This window comes from Odontesthes bonariensis, chromosome 1 (genome assembly GCF_027942865.1).
Source record: "Odontesthes bonariensis isolate fOdoBon6 chromosome 1, fOdoBon6.hap1, whole genome shotgun sequence".
Taxonomy (NCBI): Eukaryota; Metazoa; Chordata; class Actinopteri; order Atheriniformes; family Atherinopsidae; genus Odontesthes; species Odontesthes bonariensis.
In genome coordinates, this window is record NC_134506.1 from 44,310,988 (window position 1) to 44,328,394 (window position 17,407).

At 44.4% G+C, this 17,407-nt stretch overlaps 1 protein-coding gene across 3 annotated transcripts in view; it reads right to left on the bottom strand.

The window, feature by feature from the left end:
• Positions 1-9,663: 9,663 nt before the first annotated feature.
• large2 (LARGE xylosyl- and glucuronyltransferase 2) overlaps positions 9,664-17,407 on the bottom strand; it is a 163,813-nt gene continuing 156,069 nt past the window's right edge. For all 3 annotated transcript variants that reach the window (XM_075467780.1, XM_075467789.1, XM_075467798.1), the window contains one exon: positions 9,664-13,848. In XM_075467780.1, the coding sequence (XP_075323895.1) occupies positions 13,651-13,848 (198 nt within the window). In that variant the 3' untranslated portion in view covers positions 9,664-13,650. The remainder of the gene's footprint in view (positions 13,849-17,407) is intronic.

Below are 17,407 nucleotides of genomic sequence, written 5' to 3' on the forward strand. Positions count from 1 at the left end.
TAACAGCGGACTATTTTATGAAACTCCTACGACAGCTCTGGATCACTGTAAATTCTGTTCGTACCTGAAAGAAAACGTAAAATACGAAAAGATTGGTGAATGTTCTCTTAAATCAGTCGTACGCATGACTTAAGAACAAATCTGTGCGTACGAACGGTCGTTGCATGAGGCCCAATGTGTTTATCAACTCATATATTGTAAGATAACGGAGAACATTTTGAAAGGATGCAAACTTCTGAGATTTTGGTGTGAAATTAACTCAAACTGAGCAAAGATTTTTACATGAGGAGAACTTATTTCCACGTTGGTCTGAACCAGAACTGAGTCGCTACCTGAGGCTTCATCTGTGACACAGAGACGATAACGATGAGGTTGTTTGAATCTCTGACAAATAACACGAATCAAAAAGCTGCTGTTGGAATGTTTATCTAATTTCAGAGTGTCTTCCATCATGTCTGAGTCTACAAAAAGGCTTCTGATAAATTCATGAATTAGCATATGGTACAGCTGCAGGGCTTGCCCTGAGGTTCGCTGTGGATTTATCGGCAGTAATGTTTGTAACGGTGGGTTAAGAAGCTCGTTGACCAAACATTGGTTCATATTCGGTGTTCAGAGTAAGTCTTGCCGCTCGTATCTGCTCATATCAACCCTGATAGCATTTTAAAGCCTAAAGATGAGAGATTGCTTTTGAATTGGAAGCTTTTTCTTTGGCAAACGATTGTCACAGCTGTTTTTTTTTTTTTCTTATCAGTTCCTGAAAATGATTAAATGCTCGACTTCAGTTTGTTTTTCGTTTGCTCTGATAAAGAAAGCTGGAAGGAGAACCTGTTATTCAAACAACACATCCACAGGAGACGATTCAATTTCAAGGCCTTTGCTATAAATGTCAGAGCAGGAAACAGCAGATGGAAACTAGCATAATCTGATTTTATAACAGATAGAAGGCGTGCAGCTGTATTACTCATTATATAGAGACAGAAAACCGATCCTCAATCAACTTAGTTCATCACAAACGTATGAATTCATGTCCTCAGACACGATCTTCTCTTTTTCTTTCGTGTGCATGGATGCAGAAGTCATTTCATATGAATAAATGCTCCTTTAGTGACAGTTTGTTGGAGGATTTACTCATTTTACAGCCAAAAAAGTAAATATTTGGAGGCTTTGACGGTGGAGTTACATCCATCGAGGCAAAGTGGTCTGCTTTCAGATTTGGTCTGGTTGATTCATTTCATATTATGTTGTTAGGGTTCGGCATGAAAGCCAACTTGGTTAGATTTAATAAAACATCACAGCTTTCCATGAAATGGACCCTCTTGCGCTAAGGCATCCCTGATGATGAGTAACACTGTGCAGGCTCAAGAGAAACCTCCCTCTAAAAGCCATTATTTTAAAAGGCTCGAAGCACCGACACGCTCTTTATTATTTGACTTTACACTCAGCGCAGTCATGTTGTACTGTTGTTTATGTATGGATCCAAAAAGCAACCATAAGAAATGTCCCGGTTCGAGCAGACGTGACGACGGGCTCTCTGACCGACGGCTTCACATCTTCATACTGTTCGATGTGACGGCTTCACATCTTCGTAATGTTCGATGTGACCAAGCTTCACATCCTCATACTGTTTGTACTGTTTGATGTGACCAAGCTTCACATCCTCATACTGTTTGTACTGTTTGATGTGACCAAGCTTCACATCCTCGTACTGTTTGTACTGTTTGATGTGACCAAGCTTCACATCCTCGTACTGTTTGTACTGTTTGATGTGACCAAGCTTCACATCCTCGTACTGTTTGTACTGTTCGATGTGACCGACGGCTTCACATCTTTGTACTGTTTGATGTGTCCGACGGCTTCACAACTTCGTACTGTTCGATGTGACCAACAGCTTCACATCTTCGTACTGTTCGATGTGACCAACAGCTTCACATCTTCGTACTGTTCGTACTGTTCGATGTGACCGCCAGCTTCACATCCTCGTACTGTTCGATGTGACCAACAGCTTCACATCCTCGTACTGTTCGATGTGACCAACAGCTTCACATCCTCGTACTGTTCGATGTGACCGACGGCTTCACATCCTCGTACTGTTCGATGTGACCGACGGCTTCACATCTTCGTACTGTTCGATGTGACCAACAGCTTCACATCTTCGTACTGTTCGTACTGTTCGATGTGACCAACAGCTTCACATCCTCGTACTGTTCGATGTGACCAACAGCTTCACATCCTCGTACTGTTCGATGTGACCGACGGCTTCACATCTTCGTACTGTTCGATGTGACCAATGGACCAACGACTTCACATCTTCGTACTGTTCGTACTGTTCGATGTGACCAACAGCTTCACATCCTCGTACTGTTCGATGTGACCAACAGCTTCACATCCTCGTACTGTTCGATGTGACCGACAGCTTCACATCCTCGTACTGTTCGATGTGACCGACGGCTTCACATCCTCGTACTGTTCGATGTGACCGACGGCTTCACATCTTCGTACTGTTCGATGTGACCAATGGACCAACGACTTCACATCTTCGTACTGTTCGATGTGACCAATGGACCAACGACTTCACATCTTCGTACCGTTCGATGTGACCAACAGCCTGTTCGATGTGACCAACAGCTTCACATCTTTGTACTGTTCGTACTGTTCGATGTGACCGACAGCTTCACATCCTCGTACTGTTCGATGTGACCAACAGCTTCACATCTTCGTACTGTTCGATGTGACCAACAGCTTCACATCTTCGTACTGTTCGATGTGACCAACAGCTTCACATCTTCGTACTGTTCGATGTGACCAACAGCTTCACATCTTCGTACTGTTCGATGTGACCAACAGCTTCACATCTTCGTACTGTTCGTACTGTTCGATGTGACCAACAGCTTCACATCCTCGTACTGTTCGATGTGACCAACAGCTTCACATCCTCGTACTGTTCGATGTGACCGACAGCTTCACATCCTCGTACTGTTCGATGTGACCGACGGCTTCACATCCTCGTACTGTTCGATGTGACCGACGGCTTCACATCTTCGTACTGTTCGATGTGACCAATGGACCAACGACTTCACATCTTCGTACTGTTCGATGTGACCAATGGACCAACGACTTCACATCTTCGTACCGTTCGATGTGACCAACAGCCTGTTCGATGTGACCAACAGCTTCACATCTTTGTACTGTTCGTACTGTTCGATGTGACCGACAGCTTCACATCCTCGTACTGTTCGATGTGACCAACAGCTTCACATCTTCGTACTGTTCGATGTGACCAACAGCTTCACATCTTCGTACTGTTCGTACTGTTCGATGTGACCAACAGCTTCACATCCTCGTACTGTTCGTACTGTTCGATGTGACCAACAGCTTCACATCCTCGTACTGTTCGATGTGACCGACGGCTTCACATCCTCGTACTGTTCGATGTGACCGACGGCTTCACATCCTCGTACTGTTCGATGTGACCAACAGCTTCACATCTTCGTACTGTTCGTACTGTTCGATGTGACCAACAGCTTCACATCTTCGTACTGTTCGTACTGTTCGATGTGACCAACAGCTTCACATCCTCGTACTGTTCGATGTGACCCACGGCTTCACATCCTCGTACTGTTCGATGTGACCGACGGCTTCACATCTTCGTACTGTTCGATGTGACCAACAGCTTCACATCTTCGTACTGTTCGATGTGACCAATGGACCAACGACTTCACATCTTCGTACTGTTCGATGTGACCAATGGACCAACGACTTCACATCCTCGTACTGTTCGATGTGACCAATGGACCAACGACTTCACATCTTCGTACTGTTCGATGTGACCGACGGCTTCACATCCTCGTACTGTTCGATGTGACCGACGGCTTCACATCCTCGTACTGTTCGATGTGACCGACGGCTTCACATCTTCGTACTGTTCGATGTGACCAACAGCTTCACATCTTCGTACTGTTCGTACTGTTCAATGTGACCGCCAGCTTCACATCTTCGTACTGTTCGATGTGACCAATGGACCAACGACTTCACATCTTCGTACTGTTCGATGTGACCAATGGACCAACGACTTCACATCTTCGTACTGTTCGATGTGACCAACAGCCTGTTCGATGTGACCAACAGCTTCACATCTTTGTACTGTTCGTACTGTTCGATGTGACCAACGACTTCACATCTTCGTACTGTTCGATGTGACCAACAGCCTGTTCGATGTGACCAACAGCTTCACATCTTTGTACTGTTCGTACTGTTCGATGTGACCAACAGCTTCACATCCTCGTACTGTTCGATGTGACCGACGGCTTCACATCCTCGTACTGTTCGATGTGACCGACAGCTTCACATCTTTGTACTGTTCGTACTGTTCGATGTGACCAACAGCTTCACATCCTCGTACTGTTCGATGTGACCAACAGCTTCACATCTTTGTACTGTTCGTACTGTTCGATGTGACCGACAGCTTCACATCCTCGTACTGTTCGATGTGACCGACGGCTTCACATCCTCGTACTGTTCGATGTGACCGACGGCTTCACATCTTCGTACTGTTCGATGTGACCAACAGCTTCACATCTTCGTACTGTTCGATGTGACCAACAGCTTCACATCTTCGTACTGTTCGTACTGTTCAATGTGACCGCCAGCTTCACATCTTCGTACTGTTCGATGTGACCAATGGACCAACGACTTCACATCCTCGTACTGTTCGATGTGACCAACAGCTTCACATCCTCGTACTGTTCGATGTGACCGACGGCTTCACATCCTCGTACTGTTCGATGTGACCAACAGCTTCACATCCTCGTACTGTTCGATGTGACCAACAGCTTCACATCTTTGTACTGTTCGTACTGTTCGATGTGACCAACAGCTTCACATCCTCGTACTGTTCGATGTGACCAACAGCTTCACATCCTCGTACTGTTCGATGTGACCAATGGACCAACGACTTCACATCTTCGTACTGTTCGATGTGACCAATGGACTAACGACTTCACATCTTCGTACTGTTCGATGTGACCAACAGCCTGTTCGATGTGACCAACAGCTTCACATCTTTGTACTGTTCGTACTGTTCGATGTGACCGACAGCTTCACATCCTCGTACTGTTCGATGTGACCAACAGCTTCACATCCTCGTACTGTTCGATGTGACCAACAGCTTCACATCCTCGTACTGTTCGTACTGTTCGATGTGACCGACGGCTTCACATCCTCGTACTGTTCGATGTGACCGACGGTTTCACATCTTCGTACTGTTCGATGTGACCGACGGCTTCACATCCTCGTACTGTTCGATGTGACCGACGGTTTCACATCTTCGTACTGTTCGATGTGACCAACAGCTTCACATCTTCGTACTGTTCGATGTGACCAACAGCTTCACATCTTCGTACTGTTCGTACTGTTCAATGTGACCGCCAGCTTCACATCTTCGTACTGTTCGATGTGACCAATGGACCAACGACTTCACATCTTCGTACTGTTCGATGTGACCAATGGACCAACGACTTCACATCTTCGTACTGTTCGATGTGACCAACAGCCTGTTCGATGTGACCAACAGCTTCACATCTTTGTACTGTTCGTACTGTTCGATGTGACCAACAGCTTCACATCCTCGTACTGTTCGATGTGACCAACAGCTTCACATCTTCGTATTGTTCGATGTGTCCGATGGCTTCACATGTTCGTACTGTTCGTACTGTTCGATGTGACCAACAGCTTCACATCCTCGTACTGTTCGATGTGACCAACGACTTCACATCTTCGTACTGTTCGATGTGACCAACGACTTCACATCTTCTTACTGTTCGATGTGTCTGACGGCTTCACATCTTCGTACTGTTCGATGTGACCAACAGCTTCACATCCTCGTACTGTTCGATGTGACCGACGGCTTCACATCCTCGTACTGTTCGATGTGACCGACGGCTTCACATCCTCGTACTGTTCGATGTGACCGACGGCTTCACATCCTCGTACTGTTCGATGTGACCGACGGCTTCACATCTTCGTATTGTTCGATGTGTTCGATGGCTTCACAAGTTCGTACTGTTCGATGTGACCAACAGCTTCACATCTTCGTACTCTTCATACTGTTCGATGTGACCAACGGACCAACGACTTCACATCTTCGTACTGTTCGTACTGTTCGATGTGTCCGATGGCTTCACATCTTCGTACTGTTCGATGTGACCAACAGCTTCACATCTTCGTACTCTTCATACTGTTCGATGTGACCAACGGACCAACGACTTCACATCTTCGTACTGTTCGATGTGACCAACAGCCTGTTCGATGTGACCAACAGCTTCACATCTTCGTACTCTTCATACTGTTCGATCTGAACAACGACTTCACATCTTCGTACTGTTCGATGTGACCAACAGCCTGTTCGATGTGACCAACAGCCTGTTCGATGTGACCAACAGCTTCACATCTTCGTACTCTTCATACTGTTCGATCTGAACAACGACTTCACATCTTCGTACTGTTCGATGTGACCAACAGCCTGTTCGATGTGACCAACAGCTTCACATCTTCGTACTCTTCATACTGTTCGATCTGACCAACGACTTCACATCTTCGTACTGTTCGATGTGACCGACAACTTCACATCTTCGTACTGTTCGATGTGACCAACAGCTTCACATCTTCGTACTGTTCGATGTGTCCGATGGCTTCACATCTTCGTACTGTTCGATGTGACCAACGGCTTCACATCTTCGTATTGTTTGATGTGTCCGATGGCTTCACATGTTCATACTGTTCGATGTGACCAACAGCTTCACATCTTCGTACTCTTCATACTGTTCGATGTGACCAACGGACCAACGACTTCAAATCTTCGTACTGTTCGATGTGACCAACAGCCTGTTCGATGTGATGAACAGCTTCACATCTTCGTACTCTTCATACTGTTCGATCTGACCAACGACTTCACATCTTCGTACTGTTCGATGTGACCGACAGCTTCACATCTTCGTACTGTTCGATGTGACCAACGGACCAACAACTTCACATCTTCGTACTGTTCGATGTGACCAACGGACCAACGACTTCACATCTTCGTACTGTTCGATGTGACCGACGGCTTCACATCTTCGTACTGTTTGATGTGACCGACGGCTTCACATCACATCTTCAAGATGCTGCTTGTAACCTCATTATCTAATTCTCTGCACATCTGTGTCTACACGTCAAATCAAAGCAAATAAGGGGAAGTAAATGTAATCACAAGTTGGCTGTCTGTTCATGCAGCAACACAAAGCCTCGCTCACATCGTGCTGGATGCAAAGTGGGAGAGATCATCGTGTTTACAGCAGTAGATGGCAGCTGCCAGTCTCCAGCTCTTCAGCGATTCTACTTCAACACGTCTTTTAATCTGTAAAAGCTTGCGTGCGCTCACACAGAAAAGACACAAACACCGGTTATGTTCCTTCAAAAGAAACTCATGCAGGGAAATTACTCACATTATCAAAGGCTCCTATGCAGAGTGTAATTGATTCAAGTGTAATGTTCTTCTAAATAACTGCAAACCCTCAGGGAGCTCGCCAACAGTTTGCCTGCCTGTGTACATATGGGTTTGCTTGGCCTACATGCAGGAGGGCTGACTAATAATTGATAAGTTGTTGCTAAAAGCCCTGGAGGCGAGAAGTGGATGAACTCCCGCTGTGAACTGACAGCTTTAGGGGGGCTGGTACACAGTGGAGGGCTGCTACAGGCTGCTCCGCGTGCACAGGGACGACCTCAAAGAGCAGGCGGGTCGCAAAATGCTCACGACACCAGCGCAGACCCAATGTGCATGTCGAGCAAATATAGACACGCTTCATCCTTCTGTGTTTACGTAGCAGGTCGAGGACGCCGTGAGCCGAAATCAGCCGGCCTGAATCTGATTTCTCTTAAGCTCTAAACTCTGTAAACTTTAGCAACATTTGAAACATTTTCAGGAGAGAAAGTAGTCGTTTAGATCCCCAACGTGTTGAAAACCTGACAAAATACCGGCTATTTACAATGTTGTTCCCACGAATTCGGCGCTGCTAAAGCTAGCCGCAGTGAGCAACGCACTTCCGGTTATTTTCACAAAATAAAATACCCGTTGCCTTTTATCATAGGGAAAGCATTACGATACAATTGGTGCTTTTGTTTTGAAAACAGGAAGTGAACCTACCCTCGTTGTAGCTAGCTTGAAACTGACGTTTTTGACAGGAAATGACGATCGGCGACGTCACGTTACGTTGCATCTTGGGTAGTTTGAGTATGAGTAGTAACCTCATGATGCATACCCAACATTTCGGAGAATCTAGTATGCATCCGGGAACTTCTCGCTTACTCAAACTTGCATACTAACTCAAAAAGTTAGTATGAGTAGTAGGAGAAGTATGCGGTTTCGAACACAGACAATATTTTCACGGACCGGCCTTTCAGGTGTGGCGGATAAATACTACAAAATAAAATGATACGACCAACACAGACACTGTGGTATTTAGTAAATATAATAATAAACTTGAATCCACTGTGTACTTAATGTAATTTTATTAGCAGCGTCCTCCTGAGATGACGGCTCTGTGCCTCCTAACGCTCTCTGGTTGCTGTGGTAACGCTTAAACGTGCCTTCAAAATGCAGCTTTCTTTTTCTTAGCGGTCACAGCCTCTTCTTCTGTGTCCTCACTGGGAAGAAGCTTTCCAAACACGTCTGTTAATCTGGTGATTAAAATGAAAAAATAGAAAAATACTTTGTTCAATCTCCCAATGGGGGAAATTCAAATTAATCAAGTAGCTCTAAAAAATCATTAATATTTACAATGATTGTATATTAACAACAACAATAATACCAATTTTAATAAAAAATACTACTACTAACTAATAATAATAATAATAGACTAAATAAAGTTGAAAAATATCACTTTAATGTTAATTTTCTTTTTCTAAAGAAGTTCTACAAAGTTATTTCTCTGAAAAAGATTCAGATTTTTATTTGTAGTTCTCTTTATTTTATTGAATTAAATGCAGATATATCCTGATATATGCTCCCAGGAGCAGGAAGAAGGGATTTCTGCTTTAAAGCTGCAGTGGACACCTACAGTTTGCTTCCTGCTCTGTTCCTGCAGCCATCGGTGAACTTCCTGCAGAACGGATTCCAGTTCCTTCTTCTTTTCACAATAATCTTTTGATAGCTATCGATTTGTTTGTTGTATTTTCTACATTCAGAAACATTATTTGCAGTTCCTTTCTAAATAGACTATCAAATATATTGATATTCCTGGGTTCTTTTAGCGTTTCTATTTTTTTTTTTTTACAAATATTAAATGCTGCATCTGTTAATAAATAATTAACTTTTGAACACAGAGCAAGGAAACGTTCTGTTTTCAATTATTTCAATTTAATTTGCATTTAAACAGTCGAGACTCGCTCATCCAAAACAATTTAGAAATATTCTCTGGACCAATTACACACATGGAAGCTTCTCCGGGCGCACAGCCGCTGACCTCGGCTAACGTTTGGAATCGGTGGAGGTTCCTCCACCCTGTGGGGTAAGAATTAAAAGTGAAAAAAGCGCCTTTAATCCAAAGATTTAATTCAAAACGGATGGTGCGGAACAAGCTGAGAATGAAACGGATTAATTGTTGGAAACAAAACACAAAAATCCAGACAAAGTAATTAAAAAAGGGCAAATTTATTTAAAGCACTTACATAGAAAAATATGATTGATTTGAGTCGACAATAATAAATAGAGCGCCTGACTTTCCCCAGGCCCTGTCCGTACGTCTGTACAATCAATATCCAGTTTCACAATACAGCAAAGGCACTAGCATTCACCACAATCAACAACACGTCAATGGAGGCGGCGTGGAGGGAGCAGGGCTCTCCGTGGCACCCCACCGAACAGCCGTCATGTGCGCCGCCGCTCAGGAAGCCCGACCTCTTCTTCCGTTTCACGTCTTTTCTGTAACATGCAGGGAAACGAACGCACGGCAAACCTTTGTGAACTCAAAGTTTAAATGAAACAAATGATTAAAAGCTCAGTTAAAGTCTGACGCCGCTGCCGGTTGCAAATTGTTTTTTCCTTGTAAAATTTGGTTTGAATTTGTTAAAAAAAAAAAAACGCGGTTTGGTCAGTTATGGTCAGACCAACGCAGGTCACATGACGATTCAGCAGATGCTCCACAGGTTCGTGTGATCATGAGGTGGGGACAGGTTAAAGAAACATTTAAATAACTAAATACAACAATTAGGAAAAGTCCATCTGAAACTGGAAGTCGTGTTTTCTCTCGCCGCCTACAGGCCAGCTCTGTGAACTGCACCCTCCCCCTGGATTAATTCATTAGGGTTCATTTGAAGACTGTTAGCGTGAGATGGAAGCGCCACGTTGTAATTTGCTGCTTCGTCCTCCATCTTTACGGCTGGTGGGACTGTCACAAGCTCAGATTTTCACTACATGAAGGAGCTCAGTTAGAGTTTCATCGAAATATCTGAAGAAAAAAGAAACTCCGTTTGTCAGATGTGCTTTTGTTTATTTTCCCACGAAAAGTTTAAATTCTGCATCGGGAGTATCATTAACCCTCTGGAGTTGACGGACAAGCCAGCGTGTCCACGTCACATGGCCGAGTCTCCGCTTCCTGCCAACTATGTAGCAGTTTTTAAGTAGTTCGCAGGTCGAGTAAAACGGTGAAAACGAGCTGTGGTTTTCACACTCGTGTTTTTTTGTGTGATTTTTTTTTTATTTATTTATTTTTTTTTAGGCCAAATGTGTTAAAACATTGAGTCAAAAAATGAGAAAAATGACAGCAAAGTCACACATGTGAGGTCAAAAAATGGGCCAATTACACCCCTGGACCCCAGAGGGTTCATGTGATAAATGATATAATCTACATTTGTTTGTCCTTGGTCTGATGTTGGCATAACGACAGAATTCACCATGACGACGCAGGACATCCTGATTTCTGACTGGCGTTTGTAATGAGCTGCTGAGGGGAAGACGGTGTCGGTACCAGATCGGCTCGGCTTCTGTCGTCTGCTGATTACCTCACAATATGGCCGCCGGCTTGATTGGGAGTAAATTGTGATTGTCTGTAGTAGCCATAGTAACCGTAACTAGGCGCTGTGCTTCGGAGTTTTTTTCTCGGTCTTTCGGTCTTTACAAAATGTACATAAAACTTGTAAAAATTGTTTTGTTGGATATGTGTGTGTATATACATACACTATATATATATATACTTACACTATATATATATATATATATATATATATATACATATATATATATATGTATATGTATATATGTATGTCTAGGTAATATAAGACAAATACACACACTGAAAAATTACCTTAAAGAAATGGTATCTATCTGTCGTGAAAGACGCACGCAACGTAGTTTGTCCGAGCCAATCACAACTGTCCGACGTACAGCCAATCGCAATGTACTCCCATTCCAGCGGACGGCCATATTGTGTTACATGTACAGCACAGTGTTTCCCAACTGGGGGTACGCGTACCCCTAGTGGTACGTGGAGGTACTGCAAGGGGTACGTGGCGCACGGGGAGTTTTTTATTTTATTAAGGCGTCACACTTTTATGGAGGACTGTTTATGAAGGAGACTCCAGTTTTGATAGCAAAAGGAAGATTATTTTGATTTAGTATTTATACTATTTTGGTTAATTATTTATATTTCAAGAAAATGTTTTTTATTCTTATGTTGAATTCAACTGAGGTTAAACAAAAGAGAGAAAGCCTGAGAATTTTATGTTCAAGTTAAGGATATTAAATAAAATGATTTTCATGTAATAACCACTGTGTTGCTCTACTTTTGGAGAATCATCGCACGCGTTGTATGTGTGAGGGGGTACTCAGGCCAAAAAAGGTTGCGAAACACTGGTTTAGCAGACGACGGACCCCGAGCCGATCTGGTACCTACACCGGCTATGACTAGGTCACCCGTCTGTGCTGGTGGATGGAAATGACCGCGTGTAAATGCAGCTAGCGATGGAACTCAAACAGCTCTGGAAACCCTGAAGTCTTCAGTCGGTTACTGCAGGGCACTCGGGTGCGTTTCTGACCTTTAACACCTCTTTCTCTACAGCATTCATTCTTTGTTTGACCGTCTTAATCAGCAAATGGAGTTTGATACCACCGTGGACGCCTAGGAAAAGACGAAAGGTTATCACCAGCTCGTTGGGAGCCTGAACCTGAAGCATATCTAGGCGATCAGGGGTGCCGAAAAGGGGGGTAAAAGGAGAAGGATTCTAGGGGCCCATGATTAAGAGGGGCCCAGAGAGGCCCTAATAACATTATAATATGACACTAAGTTATTAACTAACTTATAATCACAAATATATTTTATTTACAATTTACTGGTAACAATAACTTTATTTGTTTTGGAAACATTATGTTTATGTATTAATTTATGTAATAATTTGCCTAATTTAAAGTTTAGAATCAGAGTATCAGTGTTGCAGCAAATAAATGAATTCCATTGGATTCCTCGTGCTCAGTGTTACCTACCTCAACTGTCATGTTTTTCTTTTTTCACAAATATGGGAACGATGGTCAGAAATACCATTAAAATGCATAGTTTTATGTCAAATAGCATCACAAATTTTCCAGTAAAAATAATTTTCATGGGGCCCAAAATCCCTAGCGGCGCCCCTGTCGGCGATTGAGAGGTTATGAACGTTTCAATTTCAGCTGGACTTTACAAAAAAAAACATTCAGTAGATGGCACATATATCCAGTGACTCAGACACATAAAGGACTGACAGGGTGGCACAAACACAACCAATTAGAATAAGCTCCCGCTTCGTTTAATAGCGACTCGCCGTCGCGCACCGGCGCGAGTCGGTCCCGGTCGGTGATAATCTGACCATCGATGCTCTCAGAGGAATGAAAATGCGTCTTCTGTTGTGAAAGTGACATGTGGTGCAACTGTTTCCATGCAAGACGAAAGCAAAGCGTGACTCTGACCACAAGCCGTGAGCGTGTTGAGGATGTGCCGCACGCCTGCAGAAACTCTGAAATATTCCACCGGGAACGCCGTGGAGTCCTTTTTAAAAAGAGGTCACAAAAAACGTAGAAAGAAAACAAACTCGATCTCACGTAAAGCCGCAGTCAAACCCTTGGAAATGCAAATGTTCTCTATCGTTGGTTCTAAAGGAAATGAAAGCGTCATTAAATATCTTAGTAAGTATCATGAGAGTGATAAGGCTTGAACCATCCTCCAGTTCCACTGGCCTCCCAGACGGAGTCTTCTCTCTGAAGTTTGTCCACAAAGTGACGGGGGGGGTGGGGGGGGGTCACGTGGTGTCCAGAGCGACCGGTCCTCTGGAAAAAGCCCTGATTGTCAGAACAAATGTAGAATATGGTTATTTCCTGGCCTTAAAGCTAGTCCCATCAGCGTCCACGCAGGTCCATCGTCCCTCTCGGGCTTTTTTTTGCCGTCGTGTTCAGATGGTCGCCTCTGCAACCTCCTCCTCCGTCGCCTTGAGGTGGAGTCGACTGAAGAATAATGCACAGAAGCCCGAGAATGCTCCAAAGGGCTGTAAAGCTTTACCGTATCATCGCATCACGCTCTGCTGCAAAGTGGTCCCCGGTGTCCGAACGTGTCCGAGCCCTCGGAGGCTCTCGGAGGCTCTCGGCAGACCTGCTCCCTACATGTTCCTCTGGGCGGTGAGGTACTTGAGGGCCGCCGCGCCGTACTTCCTGGACAGGTCCTGGTGGAACTCGTCCTTCAGGGTGTTCAGACAGTTCCGATAGCTGGAGCTGGAGCGAAACTTGGAGATGTCGAAGCTGGGCGCGTGGGGCATGTGGATCATGAACGCGTTGGGGAGGACCATCAGGTCGTACTCCTGAAAAGAAGGAAAAAACACACCCGTTAAGGTTTGGTTTGGAGAGAAGACTCGGAGCAGCTGTGGATGGGTGTTACGTTCTTCTGGTGAAGATCAGAGCTCAACTGATTCAAATAGCTCCAAGTTATATCCAATAATAATCCAGTTAATCATCAAATTCAGCCCCCAGGAATAAAAGTTAATTTATTAAAGTCCAGTTCAATCGGTAACAAGTTGCTAAGCTATCGACTTGTTCCCGTGCTGAGTTAGGTTTAGTTAACCGATGCTAAGCTATCGACTTGTTCCCACGCTGAGTTAGGTTTAGTTAACCGATGCTAAGCTATCGACTTGTTCCCGTGCTGAGTTAGGTTTAGTTAACCGATGCTAAGCTATCAACTTGTTCCCGTGCTGAGTTAGGTTTAGTTAACCGATGCTAAGCTATCGACTTGTTCCCGTGCCGACTTAGGTTTAGTTAACCGATGCTAAGCTATCGACTTGTTCCCGTGCTGAGTTAGGTTTAGTTAACCGATGCTAAGCTATCGACTTGTTCCCGTGCTGAGTTAGGTTTAGTTAACCGATGCTAAGCTATCGACTTGTTCCCGTGCCGACTTAGGTTTAGTTAACCGATGCTAAGCTATCGACTCGTTCCCGTGCTGAGTTAAGTTTAGTTAACCGATGCTAAGCTATCGACTTGTTCCAGTGCGGGGTTAGGTTTAGTTAACCGATGCTAAGCTATTGACTTGTTCCAGTGCGGGGTTAGGTTTAGTTAACCGATGCTAAGCTATCGACTTGTTCCCACGCTGAGTTAGGTTTAGTTAACCGATGCTAAGCTATCGACTTGTTCCCGTGTGGGGTTAGGTTTAGTTAACCGATGCTAAGCTATCGACTTGTTCCCACGCTGAGTTAGGTTTAGTTAACTGATGCTAACCTATCGACTTGTTCCCGTGCTGAGTTAGGTTTAGTTAACCGATGCTAAGCTATCGACTTGTTCCCGTGCGGGGTTAGGTTTAGTTAACCGATGCTAAGCTATCGACTTGTTCCCGTGCTGAGTTAGGTTTAGTTAACCGATGCTAAGCTATCCACTCGTTCCCGTGCTGAGTTAGGTTTAGTTAACCGATGCTAACCTATCGACTTGTTCCCGTGCTGAGTTAGGTTTAGTTAACCGATGCTAAGCTATCGACTTGTTCCCGCGCTGAGTTAGGTTTAGTTAACCGATGCTAAGCTATCGACTTGTTCCCGTGCCGACTTAGGTTTAGTTAACCGATGCTAAGCTATTGACTTGTTCCTGTGCTGGGTTAGGTTTAGTTAACCGATGCTAAGCTATCAACTTGTTCCCGTGCGGGGTTAGGTTTAGTTAACCGATGCTAAGCTATCGACTTGTTCCCGTGCTGAGTTAGGTTTAGTTAACCGATGCTAAGCTATCCACTCGTTCCCGTGCTGAGTTAGGTTTAGTTAACCGATGCTAACCTATCGACTTGTTCCCGTGCTGAGTTAGGTTTAGTTAACCGATGCTAAGCTATCGACTTGTTCCCGTGCCGACTTAGGTTTAGTTAACCGATGCTAAGCTATCGACTCGTTCCCGTGCTGAGTTAGGTTTAGTTAACCGATGCGAACCTATCGACTTGTTCCCGTGCTGAGTTAAGTTTAGTTAACCGATGCTAAGCTATCGACTTGTTCCAGTGCGGGGTTAGGTTTAGTTAACCGATGCTAAGCTATTGACTTGTTCCTGTGCTGAGTTAGGTTTAGTTAACCGATGCTAAGCTATTGACTTGTTCCAGTGCGGGGTTAGGTTTAGTTAACCGATGCTAAGCTATCGACTTGTTCCCACGCTGAGTTAGGTTTAGTTAACCGATGCTAAGCTATCGACTTGTTCCCACGCTGAGTTAGGTTTAGTTAACCGATGCTAAGCTATCGACTTGTTCCCGTGTGGGGTTAGGTTTAGTTAACCGATGCTAAGCTATCGACTTGTTCCCACGCTGAGTTAGGTTTAGTTAACTGATGCTAAGCTATCGACTCGTTCCCGTGCTGAATTAGGTTTAGTTAACCGATGCTAACCTATCGACTTGTTCCCGTGCTGAGTTAGGTTTAGTTAACCGATGCTAAGCTATCGACTTGTTCCCGTGCGGGGTTAGGTTTAGTTAACCGATGCTAAGCTATCGACTTGTTCCCACGCTGAGTTAGGTTTAGTTAACCGATGCTAAGCTATCGACTTGTTCCCGTGCTGAGTTAGGTTTAGTTAACCGATGCTAAGCTATCAACTTGTTCCCGTGCTGAGTTAGGTTTAGTTAACCGATGCTAAGCTATCGACTTGTTCCCGTGCCGACTTAGGTTTAGTTAACCGATGCTAAGCTATCGACTTGTTCCCGTGCTGAGTTAGGTTTAGTTAACCGATGCTAAGCTATCGACTTGTTCCCGTGCTGAGTTAGGTTTAGTTAACCGATGCTAAGCTATCGACTTGTTCCCGTGCCGACTTAGGTTTAGTTAACCGATGCTAAGCTATCGACTCGTTCCCGTGCTGAGTTAAGTTTAGTTAACCGATGCTAAGCTATCGACTTGTTCCAGTGCGGGGTTAGGTTTAGTTAACCGATGCTAAGCTATTGACTTGTTCCAGTGCGGGGTTAGGTTTAGTTAACCGATGCTAAGCTATCGACTTGTTCCCACGCTGAGTTAGGTTTAGTTAACCGATGCTAAGCTATCGACTTGTTCCCGTGTGGGGTTAGGTTTAGTTAACCGATGCTAAGCTATCGACTTGTTCCCACGCTGAGTTAGGTTTAGTTAACTGATGCTAAGCTATCGACTCGTTCCCGTGCTGAATTAGGTTTAGTTAACCGATGCTAACCTATCGACTTGTTCCCGTGCTGAGTTAGGTTTAGTTAACCGATGCTAAGCTATCGACTTGTTCCCGTGCGGGGTTAGGTTTAGTTAACCGATGCTAAGCTATCGACTTGTTCCCGTGCTGAGTTAGGTTTAGTTAACCGATGCTAAGCTATCCACTCGTTCCCGTGCTGAGTTAGGTTTAGTTAACCGATGCTAAGCTATCGACTTGTTCCCGTGCTAAATTAGGTTTAGTTAACCGATGCTAACCTATCGACTTGTTCCCGTGCTGAGTTAGGTTTAGTTAACCGATGCTAAGCTATCGACTCGTTCCCGTGCTGAGTTAAGTTTAGTTAACCGATGCTAAGCTATCGACTTGTTCCAGTGCGGGGTTAGGTTTAGTTAACCGATGCTAAGCTATTGACTTGTTCCAGTGCGGGGTTAGGTTTAGTTAACCGATGCTAAGCTATCGACTTGTTCCCACGCTGAGTTAGGTTTAGTTAACCGATGCTAAGCTATCGACTTGTTCCCGTGTGGGGTTAGGTTTAGTTAACCGATGCTAAGCTATCGACTTGTTCCCGTGCTGAGTTAGGTTTAGTTAACCGATGCTAAGCTATCGACTCGTTCCCGTGCTGAGTTAAGTTTAGTTAACCGATGCTAAGCTATCGACTTGTTCCAGTGCGGGGTTAGGTTTAGTTAACCGATGCTAAGCTATTGACTTGTTCCAGTGCGGGGTTAGGTTTAGTTAACCGATGCTAAGCTATCG